General features: G+C 42.4%; 1 protein-coding gene across 1 annotated transcript in view; it reads right to left on the reverse strand.

Annotated features, from left to right (window-relative positions):
- Positions 1-20211, reverse strand: part of EFCAB6 (EF-hand calcium binding domain 6) — a 113469-nt gene that overhangs the window by 34864 nt on the left and 58394 nt on the right. The window contains 6 exon segments of the mRNA XM_054817097.1: positions 5846-6073; positions 7642-7760; positions 9942-10035; positions 14204-14439; positions 15587-15720; positions 18654-18768. Of these exon segments, the coding sequence (XP_054673072.1) occupies positions 5846-6073; positions 7642-7760; positions 9942-10035; positions 14204-14439; positions 15587-15720; positions 18654-18768 (926 nt within the window).

The raw sequence follows: 20211 nt of genomic DNA on the forward strand, positions 1-20211 counted from the left end.
TTTTACCTTAAAGTATCCTTTATAGGATAGTGTCTGTCCTGAAACATGTACTTAGCCCCATTGGATGTAAGGACGATCTCAGTGACTTGTCTTTTGATCTTCTTGTTGCTAACTGGCTCTTCCATTTTTAAACTTCCCACCATTACTCCTACATAATCTAGCTCCTTTATGAGCTTCTCTCTCACAACTAGAGGAATGTTCCTAGCAGCACACATTGCTGTGAGAATACAGCTCTATATTCTGTGTCTACTTTATCTCTGACACAAAAGATTTCTGGGTACTCATCTCCTGTGTTTATAGTTCCTTCATCAGATTCACTGCTTTAACCAAGCCCAGGGCTAGGCACATTTTACACCAAATATTAGCTCTTTCTGTCTATAAACTTAAACTACTGTGTTTATCTTCACTTTTCAATTTAAGTTCACAAAATCCTTTAGTAGGAATTAGGTTCTTGGTAGACACCCTCAGTTTCAATAGTCTTTCATCATATGTAGAGATTCCTGAGCCAGATTTTTTATAGTGTGTTTGGAGCTAACATGACTGAGGACCAGTTTTTGAGGTGTTTATTCTTAGTCTGCAGCCCCCTTGTGCAGCTTTTGCATAGAATATCTATGTGGTATTTTGTTGTATTGTTGGTTTGTGCACCATCACATAGATCTGGGGATATAGAGGGTATTTTCTTTTGCTTCTGCTTTTCCAGTTGCAAAGTCTCACAAAGTAACTGTATTTCTTGTAGCTGCTGCAGAATTTCTAAACTCCTGAACATAATGTGAATCTCTGAGTTCTCATATATTTCACTTTGGCTACTTCTTGCAGATAGCTCTGAAGGGTATCTTCCAAGCTCTCCTAGTTTCCTTTCCTGACAGACAGCATGTCCTGCTCCCCTTCTGGTATTTCCATACTGTCCCTTATGACCATCCTAGCTTGACTTTTTTTTTTTTCAGATCCTACCTTCCTGAGATCTTTGATGTCAATTGCTATCTGATCCCTTAAAATGGAATTTCTGAAAACATCATAGCTACTTGCCTGATCTGTTATTTTAAGATCAGCTAAAAATTCTTCAAAGGATTCCTCCTTTTGCATTCTCATACGAAACCCGTGTCTTTCAAAAGTTCAAGTTTCTTTGGGAGTGCAATATTCCTTCAACTAACTTACTGTAGCTGCATGGGCTGCCCTCTCACCCTGGCTTGGTTTTATGCCATTAAAAGCTTTGATAGCTCCTACTCCTGTAATATTCCAGAAAATAGTTGTGAGTTTCCTTATGATTAATCTAGCTACTGCATATAGGTTTCAAAAGCATGATGTGAATCTTTTCAAGGAAACTGCAATATTGCCAGTGTGGTTTAGAGTCTGTAGAAGCCCCTAAAGAGCTATCACCTTTTCTCTCACTTTCAAATCTCTTTTTTCTAGTTAATTCCTTCCTCTTTTTCACATTCTGCTCCTGTAACCATGTGGTACTTGGTTTACACTCAAAGAAAGACGTGTGTTGGAAAGAGCATAGAAGCATGCTGCAGAGGGTGCACGTCAGTCAGAGTGCACTTGCGTTGCACTCAGGCTGGCTTTCCTGTCTTGAATCTCCATGTATCTAATTACTGACTAACCAGCTCAGACTCCTTCAACCTCCTCTTAGATATGAGACCCTAGAGATCCAACATCTGCTAATTACATCTCTGAGTTTTAACTTTTATTATGTTCAGAAGTCTACAGACTTTCCAGCAGAGACATGAATCTAAAATCTCCTGACAGAGGGTTTGCTTTTATTGAATTACTCTGATATGCCACAGCTTAAACCCCATGGCTTTACAGTGATTGCAAAGGGGCAATGGTGGAGGAGGATGGGTGCTGAGGTCCAGCAAGAGACCAAGGGATTCGCACCTAGGAAGCAGGATACAGCAGCCTAAAAGCCAAAACCAGCTGACCACCCTAAGGGTAGTTTGTGATTTTAGTGAAAGATTGACCTTCTCCAGCCCCAGGCTACTTATCACTGCTCCTTCCATCTTGCAAGGTCGTATTTTGAAGGTGCGATATGGTCTACATTGTACCCTCACTGCAGAAAATTTCTGGAACCCTTTTCAACTGTATGTTACTTTCAGTACCACTCTTCATCACCACTATCATCTTCCACTTAAATCTTCCCAATGAAAGTAAAGGCTGAAGTAAAATCAAAACAGTTATTGAGAGTCATATTTTTGGAAAATTGAGGCATTCAACATTTTTGCACTGATAAAAGATTTCCGAGCAGTAATTATTCCACTCACAGCAGTAAATATGTGCACGGAGAAAATGAGGATTAAAACTATAGATCAAGTTACATTGCCAAAATATAATATTTTCTTGCAAATGTTTTGTATTTTTCTTGAAGAGCTGGAGAGCCACTGTTCAGTCTCTGTTTCTAATTTGGGCGATTTGTTCCTGTGAGTTACAACAAAAGCAAAAGGAGAAAAAAAAAAAAAAGTGCACAGCAGTATGTTTTGAATTGTAAGATGTCCAGAGCTTTTGTCTGCCTCACAGTGTGTAATCACAGGGCACTGAAACTGCTCCAAAGCTCTTAGGGTGAGGTTCACAGCCCTTGCAGAAAGCCAGAAGGAAGGGCACAGGCTGGATGCAGCCAGTGTGCAAACAGAAATGAGAGGGCTTAAGCAAGATCACAGAACGGGGAGTGGGTGCTGCTCCCAGTGCTGCTGAAATGGGTCCTATAACCAGCAAATTCACCCCTCAGGCACATACCTCCTCCCAGTCCGAATTTGACAGGTGAAAGGAGTCCGTTTTCCAACCAATTGAGACTGAAGTGGGGGCTGAGACCCGCGTGGCTCACCAGGGTTAGGTTTTGCAGCCACTGCGTCCGTTTTCCTGACCAAGAGCAGATCTCCTTATGCTGACCTTTAGGGTAGAAGGGCATGGTGCCCACCTGTGCTTCCCGCATCTCAGCTGTCTTACGTGGTCCTGGAGTGGAAGGCTGACACTCAGCTGGATCGCTGCCTTCACAGCCACCATGCGGATGGATTTCATCCATCAGACAATGACTACGGCTTAAGAGTCATTTACGGCTTTCCAGGGTCTTACGTGAAATCTGAGGAGTTGAGAGGCCTGGATTCAAATCCTCTTGCACTTTCCGAGAGAGAAAACCAGACAGGAACTGCTACCACAGGACTGCTCCCACCGGCCAGGAGGCGGGTGAGGATGTGGGGGAGATGAGAAGAGAACTGAAAGGTGGCAATAATTGATAACAAGACATACGTTTACAGACCACGAGTGATTAAGCTTTGAACTCATTCCCAAAGGAAGCTGCAGATGCTAGAAATTCCAAAAGATTAAGAACAGAACTGGATGTCTTACATATATAAACCAAGAATAGCCAGAATCTGACAAACAATTAGAACTTTATTTTTGAAAGGGATATAAAAATCCCTTCTGCAGAATGAAATCAAACTCTGTCATTGCCCAGGATGAGACAGCCCCAGCGCAGGGGGCAGAATATTCCACATCCATCTATTAGAAGGCTGCTCCACCTCAACCAGAAACATCTGGCTCTGGTTGCTAGCAGGTAACTGAATCCAGGTATACTTCGCCCTGTCTGCCAATTTCTGTTTTCCTCCAAATTATGGTTAAGCAATCATGATGCACTCATATGTATGCATTTGTGTGTCTAGTTGCCATATACATAGTTCTATACATAGTTTTTGTTACGGTAGGTTCTCAAAGGTAAGTAATTCTAAATGATGTGGACCTGCCAGCATGTCACATCATGACTATTTTATTTTTACCCAGCATGTCTTTCCCATTGATTTAATTACTCTCCAGCTGCTTCAGGATGAGTATTTGCATCTTTGAGCCACACTGCATAATTTCTGCTTGCAGCACAGCATCTTCTCTACTTGCAGAGCTACTTCTTATTTATAGCATTGGAGACAGGACCGCCTTGCACTTGGCATGGCACTAACAGGAAGGAAATAGAAGATTCCTGACCAAAAGAGGTCTTCATCCAAGTGTAAGACTAGAGACAACTGTTTGGTACAACAAATGGAGCGGAAGAGCCCAGTATGTGACAATTAGGGCCTAAGTTTCACATCAGACAGTTACAAATACAGTAATAAGCAATGCCTACAACACAGCAGCTGCCTAACTATCTCTGTTGCATATTATGCAATTTTTTACAGGTGTAACGCTCGTTGATACCTGTGGGTGTCATAAGTGCAGTTTATGCCGGAGAGCTGCAATGCAGGTGGGAGAGTTGTGATGCTGAAAAGAAAGGACAGTTTTGCCCTTGATTCCTTCAGCCTATTCGGGATACTGAAAAACAGAATTTAAAAAAGCAGGGTAAAAAGGCAAAAGCCTTGGCTTACAGACTTCTCTCTGCGTTTTGTGGGTTTTTTTGTCTAATGATTTCCCAAGCTGCCTCTTTATCTGCAAGTCAAGGCTGCTCTTGTTTGTTTATGAGTGTATCACCTTTACCAACAATGTCATGGGGAAATATCATTCTTATCAATAATAATTTATTAGTTCCTACAACTTCCAGACACTTTCTGAGCACAAAAGAAAGCAAATCTGTGCACTTGGGGGTATATTTTTACATGTTATTTGCTCCTGAGGGTTTACATTCCTAAATAAAAAAAAAAAATTAAAAAACAGTTCAGGAGAAGAGTGAAAACATGATAAGCATCCAGGTGGTGTCTATCCACAGCCTAGAAATATAAAGTTTTAACAGCACTGTACTGGGGTAGAGAATTCTCCTGCTGCCTCAATCCACTGGCAGGTGCAGGAATCCTATAGCAGCAGCAGGCTAATCACTGCTGACTCACTAGGGCAAGCATGGATCATTAGACTCCACTCTGAGTAGGAGAGCATTTTGTCATTTGTTTGTCAAATGCTCTTCTCGGGAGCAATGACCTATTAATTCTGTGAGTGTTGATTTTGTTTGAGGCAGAGATTCCTCTTGCTTGGAGACAAGATGCTTATTTCTGTCATATGGAGCCTGGGTCCATCCTTGTCAGGGCTGGTTTTTGCTGCATCTACAAAGCCATTTACTAACAATTTAACCAGAGGGATGTGAAACCAACTGTGATTGCTACTTGGCCCTCATCCAAGGGACAGGGTAGGATATGGGACCACTGTCTCCTACATGCCCAGCCATTCCAGCTGCGAGAAAAGCCCCTGTTGAGTGTAATCAGGTAGTTTTAAGTCTACGTTGCCCAAAACAGCCTGAGAAGAAGAGACCTGCAGGGTGACAAAAACTGCACTTGCTCTCCTCCCTCGATCTGAGCTGACAGCAGCGTTAGGACTGGAACCACAAGCTGAGACAATACCAATAAGCCGGCCAGGGAGTGCTCCGGGCGCAGAGGCCAGCTGGCACGTCTCTGCTAGTGAACCTTCTTAGCCACCAAAAGGCAGCAGCTGCCTGCAAACTGCCTGTTAGGAACGGTCCTTGAAGCATTCTTGCTCCCAAACGGTGCTGGGAGTGATCAGGGAAAACATGAGCTGACACAGGCCAAAGCATGACGAGGACTGTTTTGGCAGTCTAGCAGCGTAGATGACCGAGTCTGGGAATGTCTCTGGACATTCTGATTTGTCAGTATAGATGTTGCCATAAAGTCTGTAAAATAAGTAATATAAGCCATGGAGAATATCTATAAAAAAAAAGCCTCACAGTGCACACTGAGCTAGGCTTATCTCCAGCAAATCAAGGGAATAACACTATGGATAAGCTTGGTCCAGTACCTTCTGAGACTCCTTTTCAGTTGGGTATTTTTCTTTTTTTGTAAAATTACATTTGTATTGTACACAGTGTCATCTTAACAAACTAAACACAAACATAGAAAGTTATGTGCTAAGCTCATAAATAACTTACTTGATCTGCTTTTTAATTTCTCTTACATGTGGAGCTTTAGATTGCTGTTTCTGCTGCTCTTCCAGCTTTGAATGCTTCTTTTGTCGATTATTATAATGTGCTTGCAAATGTGCAGAGCTGTCTCCCGTGATGTGTCTGCTGAGCCCTGTGTCAGTGGGTGCAAACTCTATCCCCAGTTTCTGTAAAAATTCTTGGTGAGTAAGATATCCTTTTGCATCTGTATCATACCTTGAAAAAGAAATGCTCTTTTAAAATATTCATGTGTTCTTCTTAGAAAGGCATTACAGATGTCCTTAAGTGACTTAACAGCTTAAATCTCACTGACTTCCCTTGCTTATAGAGGTACCATACCACACTGAGAATGAGTGACTTTATATGAGACTCGAAAGATAAGGCTTATGCATTGTAATCACAGAGTCGGTTCTGAAAATGCTATCCTGAGGACCAAATTGTCAGGAGTATTCTCCAGCTCTCAGTACTGCTGCATTTCAGTGTCTGGCTTGAGATGCAGAGAACAGGGCTCCTAAAAATTCATTCTGAAGTGTCTCAAACTGGCCACACAAGTCTGAGATGCTCAGAATTATAATCATCCTTCAGAAACATAGGTTTAGCTTCATAAACACTTTTCATATTTTCTTAGGTGTAAACCATTCCATAGGCTTTTTCTCCTGCAGTTCCTCCCCCTGCCAGTGCTCCGACGCATGGTAATGCCTAATTTAGCCTCAGCTTCACTCTAATTCCTTTATTCAGGTTACAGACATATCAGGCACATAAGAGATTTTAGCTATTCTATAAAAGGAGTGGCTGACGGGAGTGAAGTTGTGCAGCAGATAACTGCATGAAAAGGAAACTCTTCAATGTGCCATGGCATCCATAAGGAATAAGAATGGAAAGTAAAGTCTAATGGAGTAGAAAATAATTCAGAGATGAATCAGTGCTAAGAAAAAAACTATATAGTTAATGCAGTTTGAAACCAAAATGCAATACACTCGGGTTCTATATGTTAGAGAGAGTGATTATTTTTTTAAATAGACCTGTAATGAAGGTAGCTTTTTATCTAATGTCACATACAGCTGACATCTATGCCATTTCACACACAGTTTATAGCACAGCTCCTCTTTGTCGAAGGCAGACAGGTATTTTCCCCCTCTTCACAACAAATTACTTGTCTATAAAAACATTTCATGATATTACTTGCCATCTTTACACAGCATGAAATTACCTTTCTTTTGTTATGTATTTGGTATGTAGCATTTTTCTTTTGACTGAATAACTTGTATTTATGTTGAAAATATTGTAAGTAAATTTAGCGCTCTGGAAAGGAGAGGCTGGTAGCACTGCCTTCAGACAGGTATGTGATGCAGCTCCTCCACGCAGCTCCTTGATGGAAGTTTTGTCTGCAGTTCCCAGCTGACCAGAGACGCTTGGAACTGACTTTCACCCATCACAAACTAAGGTAGGCGTTTGCGTGTATAAACAAAATTGGTTAAAACCAAGTTAATTTAACCAGTGACCTATGGTGCTGTCCAAGAAGAAAATGCATGTTAAATTAAAGGGATTAGTAATACTGAAGCCAAGAGAAAGCCCTATTGGAAACTGATGGTTCTAATTGTATTCTTGAGCTTAGTATGATAAGACATAGCGTCCTGTAACACAGTGTCATGATCTGAGGTCATAATCATAACAAAAGATTTCTTGTGCAGTGTAATCTATTGTCATTCGCTGCACTACCAAAGGTTCTGTAATCCTATAAAAGATACATTATTGCAAGAGCTAATCATTTAGAGTTGTCATACCTTGCCCAAAGCTGCTTAAATTCTTCCGGGGTGATTGGAATGCCAAATCTGAACAAGACTTTCTTCAAGTCCCTTGGCTGCATAATGCCATTTCCTTCACTGTCAAATTCCTGAAAATTCTGGAATGTAAAAGAAATCATCACTAACAAGAACCAACAAGTTTGACAAAACGTTTGATCTCTCTATAAGCTTAATGACTAATGGGAATTGAGAAAGAGAAAATCATGCATGTCTGAATTTCATCTTTTAATGTTTTTTCATTTGATTTTTACTCTTTCCTACTTTCTGCTATGGACGTGCAACTTGAAAGCTTGAATCGGGATTGTCATCACAGGTGTTTAGGTGATGTACTCTGCATGGAAAGTTTCTGACTGACAGCAAACACAGGGGATATGAGCACGAGAAGAGTGCGTGCAGCTGTGGGTATGCCCACTGCTGAAGCGTGCCAGTGGAAGATGAAGGCACTGGAAAATGGCAGACCTATGGATTTTCTCTCCAACTTGTTCTATACCTCATATGAATTAGATTTTGCTTTGGGTTTTGGTTGGTTGATTTGGTTTGTTGGGGTTTTTACAATTCATCTTGCAAACTGAGACTAGCAGTACTATTGTCTGATTTACATAAATGTTTAATGAAAAAAATTATATTCATTTTTCCTTGTGCTACTCTGTTGTCCAAATATTGCAACTATTCAACGAGTTAAAAAGATGGAAAAAATTTTTATACGACAGTGCATTGGGTTTGTGTGGCAAGGTTTGGTAGCGGGGGGAGGCTACAGGGGTGGCTTCTGTGAGAAACTGTTAGGAGCTCCCCCTGTGTCTGACAGAGCCAATGCCAGCCGGCTCCAAGACGGGCCCGCCGCTGGCCAAGGCCGAGCCCATCAGCCACAGTGGTAGCGCCTCTGGGATAACACATTTAAGAAGGAGGGGAAAAAAACTGCCGAGAGTAATCACAGCCAGAGAGAGGAGTGGGAAGATGTGAGAGGAACAATCCTGCAGACACCCAGGTCAGCACAGAAGGAGGGGCACGAGGTGCTCCAGGCACCGGAGCAGAGATCCCCCTGCAGCCCCTGGAGAAGACCATGGTGAGGCAGGCTGTCTCCCTGCAGTCCATGGAGGAAGGATGAGGGGGTGTAGAGATTCCACCTGCAGCCCGTGGAGGACCCCACGTCAGAGCAGGTGGAGGCACCTGAAGGAGGCTGTGACCACGTGGGAAGCCCACCCTGGAGCAAGCTCCTGGCAGGACCTGTGGCCCCATGGAGAGAGAAGCCCACGCCGGAGCAGATTTGCTGGCAGGACTTGTGACCCCGTGGGGGACCCACGCTGGAGCAGTCTGTTCCCAAAGGTCTGCACCCCATGGAGGGGACCCACGCTGGAGCAGGTCATGAAGAACTGCAGCCCGTGGGAAGGACTCACGTTGGAGAAGTTGGTGGAGGACTGTCTCCCATGGGAGGGACCCCACGCTGGAGCAGGGGCAGAGTGTGAGGAGTCCTCCCCCTGAGGAGGAAGGAGCAGCAGGGACAACGTCTGATGAACTGACCACAACCCCCATTCCCCGTCCCCCTGTGCCACTGGTGGGGAGGAGGGAGAGAAATCGGGAGTGAAGTTGAGCCTGGGAAGAAGGGAGGGTGGGGGGAGGTGTTTTAAGATTTGGGTTTAGTTCTCATTACCCCACTCTGATTTGATTGGTAATAAAATAATTTCCCCAAGTCAAGTCTGTTTTACCCGTGACAGTAATTGGTGAGCGATCTCTCCCTGCCCTTATCTCAATCCACGAGCCTTCCATTATATTTTCTCTCCCCTGCCCAGCTGAGGAGGGCAGTGACAGAGCAGCTTTGGGGGGCACCGGGCATCCAGCCAGGGTGAGCCCCCCACAGACGGTTTTGTGAGAGTCTCTGTGGATGGTGTAAGCGTCGCCGTCAACGCTTTGCTATGCTGGGCGACGCTGGGTATCAGCGTAGGAGTAGGCGTGTGTTTGTGTACAGCATGTAGTCAAACAGGCCTCAGATGAAGCCCATTGCTACTCTTACAACAGAAACATTAAATAAAACCAACAATAGTAAAATATAAAGAAAGTTTTAGAAATAACTGTGATAGCATCTACTACATAATCAACATTACAAAAATTGAATATTACTCAAACTGTTGATTTTTTTTTAAATCACATAGTAAGTTTTCATCATTAATGAGCTATTTTGCAAGGGTCTCTTTGAATATTTATAGAATCTGAAGATCAACATTGCATAATGTTCTGAAATCTATTAGTGCTGCTTATTCATTTAAAGAAAACATTCTTCTTACCCTTGCTAGGTCATGCCATCTGGTTCTTGCTTTGATAACAAGGTAGTAATGAGCGTGATCACAAGCTAGCTCTGCATCCGTTATCTGTTTTTTTCTCAGAAGAGACAAAAAAATAAAATAACAACTAACTATGTTTTACATTAGTGAGATCTTTAATCTCCACAAGTTTCCTTCCTTTTTGTTGTTCTTCATGGTAGTGGTGGTTTTGTTTCCTAGTTTCCAAGATACCCATTAAAGACTTACTTCACATCTGTGTAAACTTAATTCTTTAAATACTGCCTTATTTCCCTAGCTGCAGGTTAGCGAAGATATTTTAAATTTTGTAATTCCCTATTTATTTTCAAATCAATGTTGTTCAATTCTCCCTCAAACTCAAGAGCAAGCATGGATCATTTATACGCATAGAAGGAGATGTTAATTATCGCAGAAACAATTATATCCTGGAGTGACTCCAGGAAGATTATCCTTGATTTACATCAATAACATAGATCAAAACTATCTTTGTGAGTCACCAAGGCATGATGAGTAAGTCTGGGGAGTAAGACCCACATTTGCAAATTCAGCCACCATTACAAGTGCCTAACTTTTGGGGGCCTGGTGCTTCTGGTTGAATCCAAGCATGCAGGGGAATATGCCTGCCACAGATTAGGATCCAGCACAGCTCTCACACTACACAGAGAGCTGACTAAATTCTTGCGCTATGCAAGGACACACCTAGCTGAGAATCGAGGGGACCTTACGTCTCACCATTCTTTGAAATAGTACGCCTTCCTTCGCCTAAGACCAGCAGCCCTTCTTTTGGTGCCCAATTCTCTTTAGCTTTTCTAAGCACTTCTAGTTGGAAAAACGAGGAAAGGCTGGTCATTTCTCTTAACACACAGCTGCCCACCTCACGCTATGTCCTAGCACCCGTTTCTCCTCCGGTTATTGCTTTGTAATGAAATGCTGCAGATATATGGCTTCAGAGACTGGTTCAGCCGCACTCCAGGAGTATGCTTCCTGGACCAAGATTCTCAAACAAGAGGTAGAGTTATATTGGGTCTGCAGACCAGGCAACATGTGGCACATACATCTGACCTACCTGCTGAGTTCCTGTACCACCCATGGTATGTGCAAACCAGAACTTAGGTCCTGGAGAACTGCAACACTGCAAACTCAGCCACTTCTGAGCTCCCAGGGCTCTGGGCCTCAACAGCCTTGAATACCACATTGATCTACCTTAGGTGCCTGGGAACCTTCTGAGTTTTCCCCTACTGCTTGATTCCATAAGCCTAAACAATCGACCAACAAAAATAACCTAAAAACTTAGCTGGGAAAATGCAAGTGCTCTTAAGGCTTTTGATCACTATATTTTCCTTGCTGGACTTCTGAAATAGTAATAGTATTTGAAATGAGGAAATTCTGGAGCTAAATTCAAAATGTTTCAATTTCTAGCTAAGTCCAACCTGAAACAGAAATGAGAGCACGACAGTCGTCGGTTTCAGACTCCAACTGTTAGCAAGACTCAATCATCATCAGTTTCCTTTCTTGTTTTAGACTGATGTCCTTGATTCACTCAGTTGTCCAATTCACGAAAAAAGAAAAACAACCCAAGCAGATAAATATTACTAACATCAGAGCCAACAGTAATGCTGTAAGAGAGAAATAAAAACTGGGAAGTAAGCCTATGTGTATATATCACATCCTCACTGCCACGGTAGAGATGAGCTTCTGATCAGGAGCTTTTTCAGTCCTGCTGTATCTTGTCATTATTTTTATGAGTTTATCTCTGTTTGCGTAGTTAAACAGAATTTCACACTGAGTTTTTAGAATTATTTTCTTAGTGCCTAAAAGCTATTTATCATTAAAGTTAAGCTCAAACTTTAAAATTCCAGACATTTTAAGCAGCATCGCTTCTTGCCGGAAATGATCTTCCATGCACTCCACAGTGCCTCAGTGCTCCTGTGCACCTCACCTGATCTTATCTACTCTCAGTGCCTTGGCGGCATAAAGGTCTGGAGCACGAGGCCTCGGGCTTCGGTCACATACACTAACAGCAATATTAGTCTCAGAACTGACAGACACTGGGCCTGACAGGTAATAGCCTGGCTGCTCCTCAATCCAAAATGACATCTGATTCCCAAACCATGTCCCCAATTCTGCATGCTTGGAAGATCATAGAATCATAGAATGGTTAGGGTTGGAAGGGACCTCAAAGATCATCTAGTTCCAACACCCCTGCCATGGGCAGGGACACCCTCCGCTAGACCACGTTGCCCAAAGCCTCATCCAACATGGTCTTAAACACTTCCAGGGATGGGGCCTCCACAACCTCTCTGGGCAACCTGTTCCAGTACCTCACCACCCTCACAGTAAAGAATTTCTTTCTAACATCTAATCTAAATCGACCCTCCTTCAGCTTAAACCCATTACCCCTTGTCCTGTCACTACACTCCCTTATAAACAGTCCCTCACCATCTTTCCTGCAGGCCCCCTTCAGGTACTGGTAAGCCACAATTAGATGTCCCCGGAGTCGCCTTTTCTCCAGGCTGAGCAACCCCAACTCTCTCAGCCTGTCCTCATAGGAGAGATGCTTCATCTCTCCAGTCAGCTTCGTGGCCCTCCTCTGGACTCGCTCCAACAGCTCCATGTCTCTCCTGTACTGGGACCCCCAGAGCTGGACGCAGTACTCCAGGTGGGGTCTCACCAGAGCGGAGTAGAGGGGCAGAATCACCTCCCTCGACCTGCTGGTCACACCTCTTTTGATGCAGCCCAGGATATGGTTGGCTTTCTGGGCTGCAAGCGCACACTGCCAGCTCATGTTGAGCTTCTCATCAATCAATACCCCCAAGTCCTTCTCCTCGGGGCTGCTTTCAATCGATTCCTCGCCCAGCCTATAGTCGTGCTTGGGATTGTGCCAATCCACGTGCAGGACCTTGCACTTGGCCTTGTTGAACTTCATGTAGTTCGCACGGGCACACCTCTCCAGCCTGTCAAGGTCCCTCTGGATGGCATCCCTTCCCTCCAGCGTGTCAGCCACACCACACAGCTTGGTGTCATCGGCAAACTTGCTGAGGGTGCACTCGATCCCACTGTCCATGCCGCCGACAAAGATGTTGAACAGTGCCAGTCCCAGTACCAACCCCTGAGGAACACCACTCGTCACCATTCTCCACTTGGACATTGAGCCGTTGGCCACAACTCTTTGAGTGCCACCATCCAGCCAATTCCTTATCCACCGAGTGGTCCATCCATCGAATCCATGTCTCTCCGATTTAGAGACAAGGATGGTGTGCGAAGACAGTGTCAAATGCTTGGCACGAGTCCAGGTAGATGACGTCAGTTGCCCTTCCACCAACGCTGTAACCCCATCACAGAAGGCCACCAAGTTTGTCAGGCACAATTTGCCCTTAGTGAAGCCATGTTGGCTGTTACCAATCACCTCCTTATTTTCCATGTGCCTGAGCATAATCTCCAGGAGGGTCTGCTCCATAATCTTGCCAGGCACGGAGGTGAGATTGACCGGCCTGTAGTTCCCTGGGTCTTCCTTTTTACCCTTCTTAAAAATGGGGGTTATGTTCCCCCTTTTCCAGTCGGCGGGAACTTCGCCGGACTGCCAGGACTTTTCAAATATGATGGCGAGTGGCCTGGCCACTTCATCCACCAGTTCCCTCAAGACCCGCGGATGCAACTCATCAGGTCCCATGGACTTGTACACCTTCAGGTTCCTTAGATATTCTCAGACCTGATCTTCTCCTACAGTGGGCGGTTCTGCATTCTCCCAGTCCCTGCCTTCTGTGACCTGGGCAGTGCGGCTCAAGCACTTGCCAGTGAAGACTGAGGCAAAGAAGTCGTTGAGTACCTCAGCCTTCTCCATATCCTGGGTAACCAGTTCACCCGTTTCATTCCGGAGGGGACCCACATTTTCCCTCATCTTCCTTTTATCACTAACATACCTATAGAAGCAGCAAAGTTGTCCAGTTTGGAGGCTAGCTCAGCTTTAAGGCTCCAACTCAGGCACCAGTATACATGTTTGACCTTACAGATTTAAGCAGTCCCCAGGGGTAGTTCTGGCATTTTAAGCTAGCAGTGGATTCCATATCTGATTTAATGGAATCATAAATCACTGAGAACTTGGTAAAGCTACCCAACTTCAGCTTGATAAAGACAAATTTTAATACTATCTTTTCTCAATTATACCCTATATAAATTTTCACACAGCATATTCATTTTTGTAAACACATCAGATTACTGTAGGTACTACACAACTTTTTCTTTCTTACTTGTGAGATAGCACGAGCCGAGGAGGTACCTCCTTTGTTTCTTGTGTGTGGAACAGTTGACAGAATTCTTGGTAATTTAACGTGGAGGTCAGGTTCATTCCCAACAAACCAAGTAGACGCTGGAATTCCTTGTCTCTCAGACGAAGCAGAAAGCTGTCCAAGAATTGCCGGAAGTTAAGCATGTTGATGATACCGTCATGGTTACTGTCTGTTTCACGGAAGGCAGAATAGGTGTCCTAACAAGGAATATTTAACTAAATATATTTAACACGTCAACTACACATTTTTAAACATAAATAACAAATGTTTGCTCTAGACTTGTTTTGACAACAGGCAAATATTTTAGCGCAGTTTGAGAATACAAAGCATTTATAGTACTGCCTTACTAAACACTTGGGATAGTCCTCAGTAAACTGCAGTCTTACTGCTTTCATCTCAAGCATGTACAGAACTGAGGAAAAGTAGGGAGCATCAAAAAGCCACCCTCATACAAATTTATCAATTTACCTCCACTTTCCATCGTAGTATACTGAGAGGTACCTCATTTCTACCCTTGCACACCCTTAGAAAACCTGTAATGAAGAGAGACTTTACTGCAATTGATCTACCAGCTGAAGAGTTTTTCCCATTCAAATAGACGCAAAATGTTCAAACACCTTTAAAATGGTGCAGTTATTCAGAAATCTGAAGTAATGCTGATCAATATGATCAGCTTTGCTAGGGGTGGCCAAGCTGCTTAGAACAGAGGATACCTTTCCTGAATGGAATCTCACAGGGAACAGGGACGGGACGGGACAGGATGGGATGAACTGAGCAAAAGGGTAATGACAGCATCCTCTCTCCTTTGTCAAATGTGATCTCTCTTAGTCTGTGCAAATCCATGGTGGGAATTCAAGGAATACAGTCTAATGGTAATTACAGAAAATCATAAGCAAACATAGAAAAGCTGGAAGACAAGTCTTGATTCAGATCACTGTGTTGCAAAATTTAGGGACTAAGAACGTCTTCTTGAAAGATCATTCTCATTATATAGATGGACTGTTCCATGAATGAGTCGTACAGAGTTATTATTTTCTAATTGCAGAATCTTTAATAGCTATGATCACAAAAGGATGGGAAAAAATAACTCAGATCTTATTTTCCTGGCAGAGGCTGCAGAGAAGACAATTAGGAGAAAAAAGAAAAAAAAAAAAAAGATTTTGCCTTAAATATTGAATGTATTTGAACTGGAATTTTCTGAGAACACAGAACACATGAAATCCAACATAATTTTTAGAGTCACTTTCCTGACAGCTCCTCCAAACCAAATTTTAAAACAAATGTTTGCATCAAAATAACAATGAGCTTCACGGCCAAAAGCAAACCATGGCTCGGTGTATTTACCCCATAGACTTCCTGCAGCTTATCATTAAGTTGATTGAGACATTCTTCAGCAGTCACGTAGTGATATTTAGCATCATTTACTCTGTGGTTTGGGCTGTTACGTAATGTAGCTCCTGGCCCATTCAATCTGGCATCTGCAATAATGAAATCAAAGTATACCAAACATTGAAGAGATGATATTAAACATATTTGATAAATAGCGCAGTAATATAACATAAACAAAATGAGAAACCCTGCAATTGTATTCTTTACACCCCAAACATGACAAAGCCCAATAACTGTATGCAGTATTAGTGGTGTCCACCCAATTTACAGTAATGGCCTCAGCTGCTATAGCTGTCCCAGCACAAGGTGAAGAACATAACCTCAACTGAAGAAAGCACAGCTGAAACAAGGTCTTTTGCTTTTGCTTCAGCCTTGTCTGGTGCCTGGTTGCTTTGAGGAAGGAAGGTATCAGACTGGAGGAGGAGAAAAGGAGCACCGTGAAAGCTGTGGCTTGCTGTCATAGTGCCTGTCTGTCTCAGTGAGGGAACACAGGAGCTGCAGACAGTGTCAGAGAAAGTAATTTGTTATCTCTTTGACTGTGTAGCACAACCGCTGCATGCTAGACCATCTCCCCTGGAGCAATTCTATCCTGGCTAAGCCCTCCTCCGGTTTGAACGGTTGTGAGCTATTTCAGGAGATCTGCCATCAAAACACTCCTGACTTAACAGAGCATCACCTCTGAAACTATTTTGCCTGATGTTCTGTTCTGGCAAGACTCAGTCCTGCACAAACAGCAACTTCATATTGTCACGAGGTTATTATCCCACAGCCCGGCAGGACCAGGAAAGGGTGACAGCCAGCTTCCCAGCAGGACACCCATGTACTTCCAGTCCTGAAGGGCTAAGGTACGTTTAGGCCATAGAAAAGCTATTTTGGTCACCGTTCTAGATCTGATTCCTTCTGCTCATTGTGCAGTGATACTCTAGGAACCTATTTTGCCTTGCTTCTGGGGAAAAAGAGAATAAGCATCTTCTGTAGCCTCTTGAGCATTTTAGAATTTTACTGGAACATATGAGCCAGATAGAAGAGTAAAGTAATTCATGTCAGATTTTAAAATGGGAAAAACTTGCAAAGAACAATATACACACTGACATTTCACTACACCCTACTCCTGATTGATAAGAAAAATGCTAAGTTAATGGTCTATTCTAAAGAAACGTTTCTTTTCTTTTTAAAAGATTTGTATACACTGACACACAAGAGTCTGTACAACTACTCCGAAGAATCACTAAATAGTATTCAATTCACTGCATCATTTTAACTTCTCCTCATTTTACCCTTTAAATCCTACCCCCCCTACCGACATGCACTATACTTTCCTTTTTTCAATTCCAGTTTCTACTGAAGTCTAGTCAAGAAAATTTGTACTCGTGTTATCTTCCCACTAAAGCTTATAAGAAAGTAAGGTCTCTTTTTCCGTAACTATAGACCACCCTCCACCTCAGTGAATCACAAATCATTGAAAAAGAAAAGTTAGGAGGGTTTTTTCTTTGTCTTCTGGTTTCTGAGACTTACTTTATGTTAAATGTGGGTCGCGCTTCCTTTTACAACTATAAGATGTAGTAACGTATGGAAAGAAAAGCTGTGATTCTCATAATTGGCAAAAGCAAAAACTTTAAATACAGGCAAAACACTGTTGATTCTTGATTTAAATCAAAGAGCTGGCACACTGATTTTCCATGAGGTTAGCCTATTTCAAACATCTTTTTTTAGGCTACTGAGTGAAGGCACACATATTTTGGTGGACAGATGATTAGCTGGCTATATTCACAAGCTTCTAAACTTCTAGGCCTGAAAGAAGAAAAACCTGAATATTGTGTCAGCCAGCTACAAGTCAGTTCTCCCTCTTGTCTTAGTTCTAAGAGATGTAATGACAGCAGAAAATAATAGTAACAGTGTGAAAAAAGTAAATGCGCACCTCTGAGAAAAATAACAGAGGCATAATATGGAAGTTAAAACAGGCCTTGAAGCCAACGGCAAAACTGCCATTAACTTCAATGGCATCAGAATTTTAGCCACAAAATCTAAACATAAAGCAAAAGTATAAAAGAAATGAGAAGTGAGTAATTACTTACTGGCTTTAGTTTGCACTCAGGGTTCCACCCTAAGAAATCAGTTCAGATTTGATCAGCTTCATTTTTAAGATTTGAAAATCAACCCCTTACAGTGCCTTGAAATCAGTGAAATTACTGATGGGGTAAGGCAAGTAGCTGAGGTGAAAAAATGTGCTCCCAAATTACGAATATATTCCCCTGGTATTCATTTCTCAGCAACAGCAAATCAATGAAGACCACATCCTCATTATATGGGTGGACAGTACACCTATATGTACACAAACAGCAAACCTTTCTCTCTCACTGGGATTCTTGATACTCTAACAAAACTAGCAATTATGTTATAGATGATCACATTTCAGGGTCCTCTAGTAGCAATGTCCCTTAACAGCTTTAACATTCAAAAGCAGTACTTCAAATTAAAACTATAAACCAACATGTAACCAGATCACACCACAGAGTTCCGGTTGTATATACTGCTGCTAAAACTCATCACTAATGGCTTACTAACAGATCTTTCTTTCCCAAAAGGACTAGTTACTGTCTTCTGGCTTTTCACATGGAATAGAAAAAGTTGCTGGACTTCACTACTATAAAATCATCCACTGTAATTTAGGATACAACATAATTCCAAGACTGTGAATAAGAGGTAGAAATGCTGAGGACAAGGATCTGCTCAAGTTACTTTTTGCAATCTGTTAGTGACAACTCCCTGGCACCTATCTGTGGACCTTTAGTTAGTTCACATCCCACATGTTCCAGTTTCCCTCTTGTCCTGGGTTAGATACTCAGCAGCTTAGCTGGATCAGGAGCCAAAGAACTACAGACAGGAAGGTCATCCGTGTGCTATAAATCGTATCACTGATCTCTTCTTAATTTCACCAATTAGCCTTTCCTCGAAAGAGAAATGTTCTGGATCTTCCAGGAAAGGTTTGTTTCATGCTTTGTTGCTGTTAAAATTCCTTTACCTTCCAGTATTGCCACAAAATCCAGATAACTCAACTCTCCATCTGGTAACCCTAGCTTTTCTGTCAGTAGATTAAATTCACTGTCATCCATTGGCATGCCATGATCTTCCAACACCTGTTAGAAGAAAAATAAAATAAGTTATATAATGGCCTATTTTCTTGCTTAATATGCCATTTTGAATACTAAATATCTGGGAGTTTTATCCTATGGCTCAACTTGAAATTACTCTGAAAATCGATCGCTCTTCCTTACATTTACAGTAAGCCATTTAAATACAGATATATTCTGTACAACTTCAGTTCTATACAGAAAGAGACAGAGAACAAAATTTGACTATTTTTGAGACTGGCATTTTAAGCAAAAGCACCGAGTGACAGGCTAAGATTAAACTTCACCTGGAAAGTAAAAAGTGCCAGGAGAAATGACATTAGCTCATTTAGCAGACTGGAGGAAAACTGTCATTTGTAGAATTTGCTGCTACCACTTTTCCTCACAAGCCTGCCACAACTACCTCCTGGACAAGAAATGCTGCAGAATGGATTCAGGCCCCTGAACCACATACAGCTTCAGCAAGGTGGAAGGCATGATTCCTTCTGCCTTGCTGCTCTTCAAAGCCGATCTGAGGATCCATTTTAGGCAATCTATTTTGGCAAGGAACTTTCTGATCTTCCTACATTTCTTCCATGTCCCCTTCTCTTTTTTTATTTTTTTTTTCTTGCAGACCCTCTACCTCTCTGCATCTGAGAGGTGCAGCAGTCTGGAGCGGCAGCAGTCTCCCATTGCGCCCCTCTTAACATTACCTGGCAGTCAACTGTGGAGGGGTCCCTGGTTTTCTTCTACTTTTCCCACCTCCTATTTCCCTGAAAAGTTGTAGTTGCAGCCCCTGCTGCTGCTGAGGGCTTTCTCCAAACCTTTTCATTTCCTTCAGCTGCTTCGTAACTCCTGATTTGGGTGTATTTCTTTATAACTATCCTGCACAGCTCTGTCCTGACTTTCCAAGTGTTCCTACAGTGATTACTCTTACCATTATATTTTAGTTAACTGTACAGATTAAAAGAAAAAAATAATCATTAAATAGCTGAACAGCATAAGGAGTATTAAAAAAGTGAGAATAATTAGCAAATTATCATTCCTTTCTATGAATGTAAAGCTTCTGGATAAGCAAGCACATTTTATGTTCAGTTGAACAAGTATTTACCATCAGATCAAATGCTTAATAGTAGCGATAAGGAAATCTGGCTGCACAAATCCAATCAAAGCTGGAGAGAATCAGTCACAATAGTAATGTTGGTGACTACAGTCTCAACTATTAGCACTTTCATCTAGAGAAAAAAAAAAAGTGATAAAACTCTGCCAAAACTGCATACAAGATTAAGTCATATTCAATTGTATGACTAGGTCATTGTCCTGTGCTGAATGGCTCACAAAAGGCGTAGTTTCTAAGTCTTATTTAAAGGAAGAAGAATGATGACAACCTTACAGGGAGGAGATATTGCAATCCTTCACAAAAGCGAAGGCACACATACAAACTGTGGATGTTACCCCAGGGCCCCTGAC

This window comes from Grus americana, chromosome 1, assembly GCF_028858705.1.
Source record: "Grus americana isolate bGruAme1 chromosome 1, bGruAme1.mat, whole genome shotgun sequence".
Lineage (NCBI taxonomy): Eukaryota > Metazoa > Chordata > Aves > Gruiformes > Gruidae > Grus > Grus americana.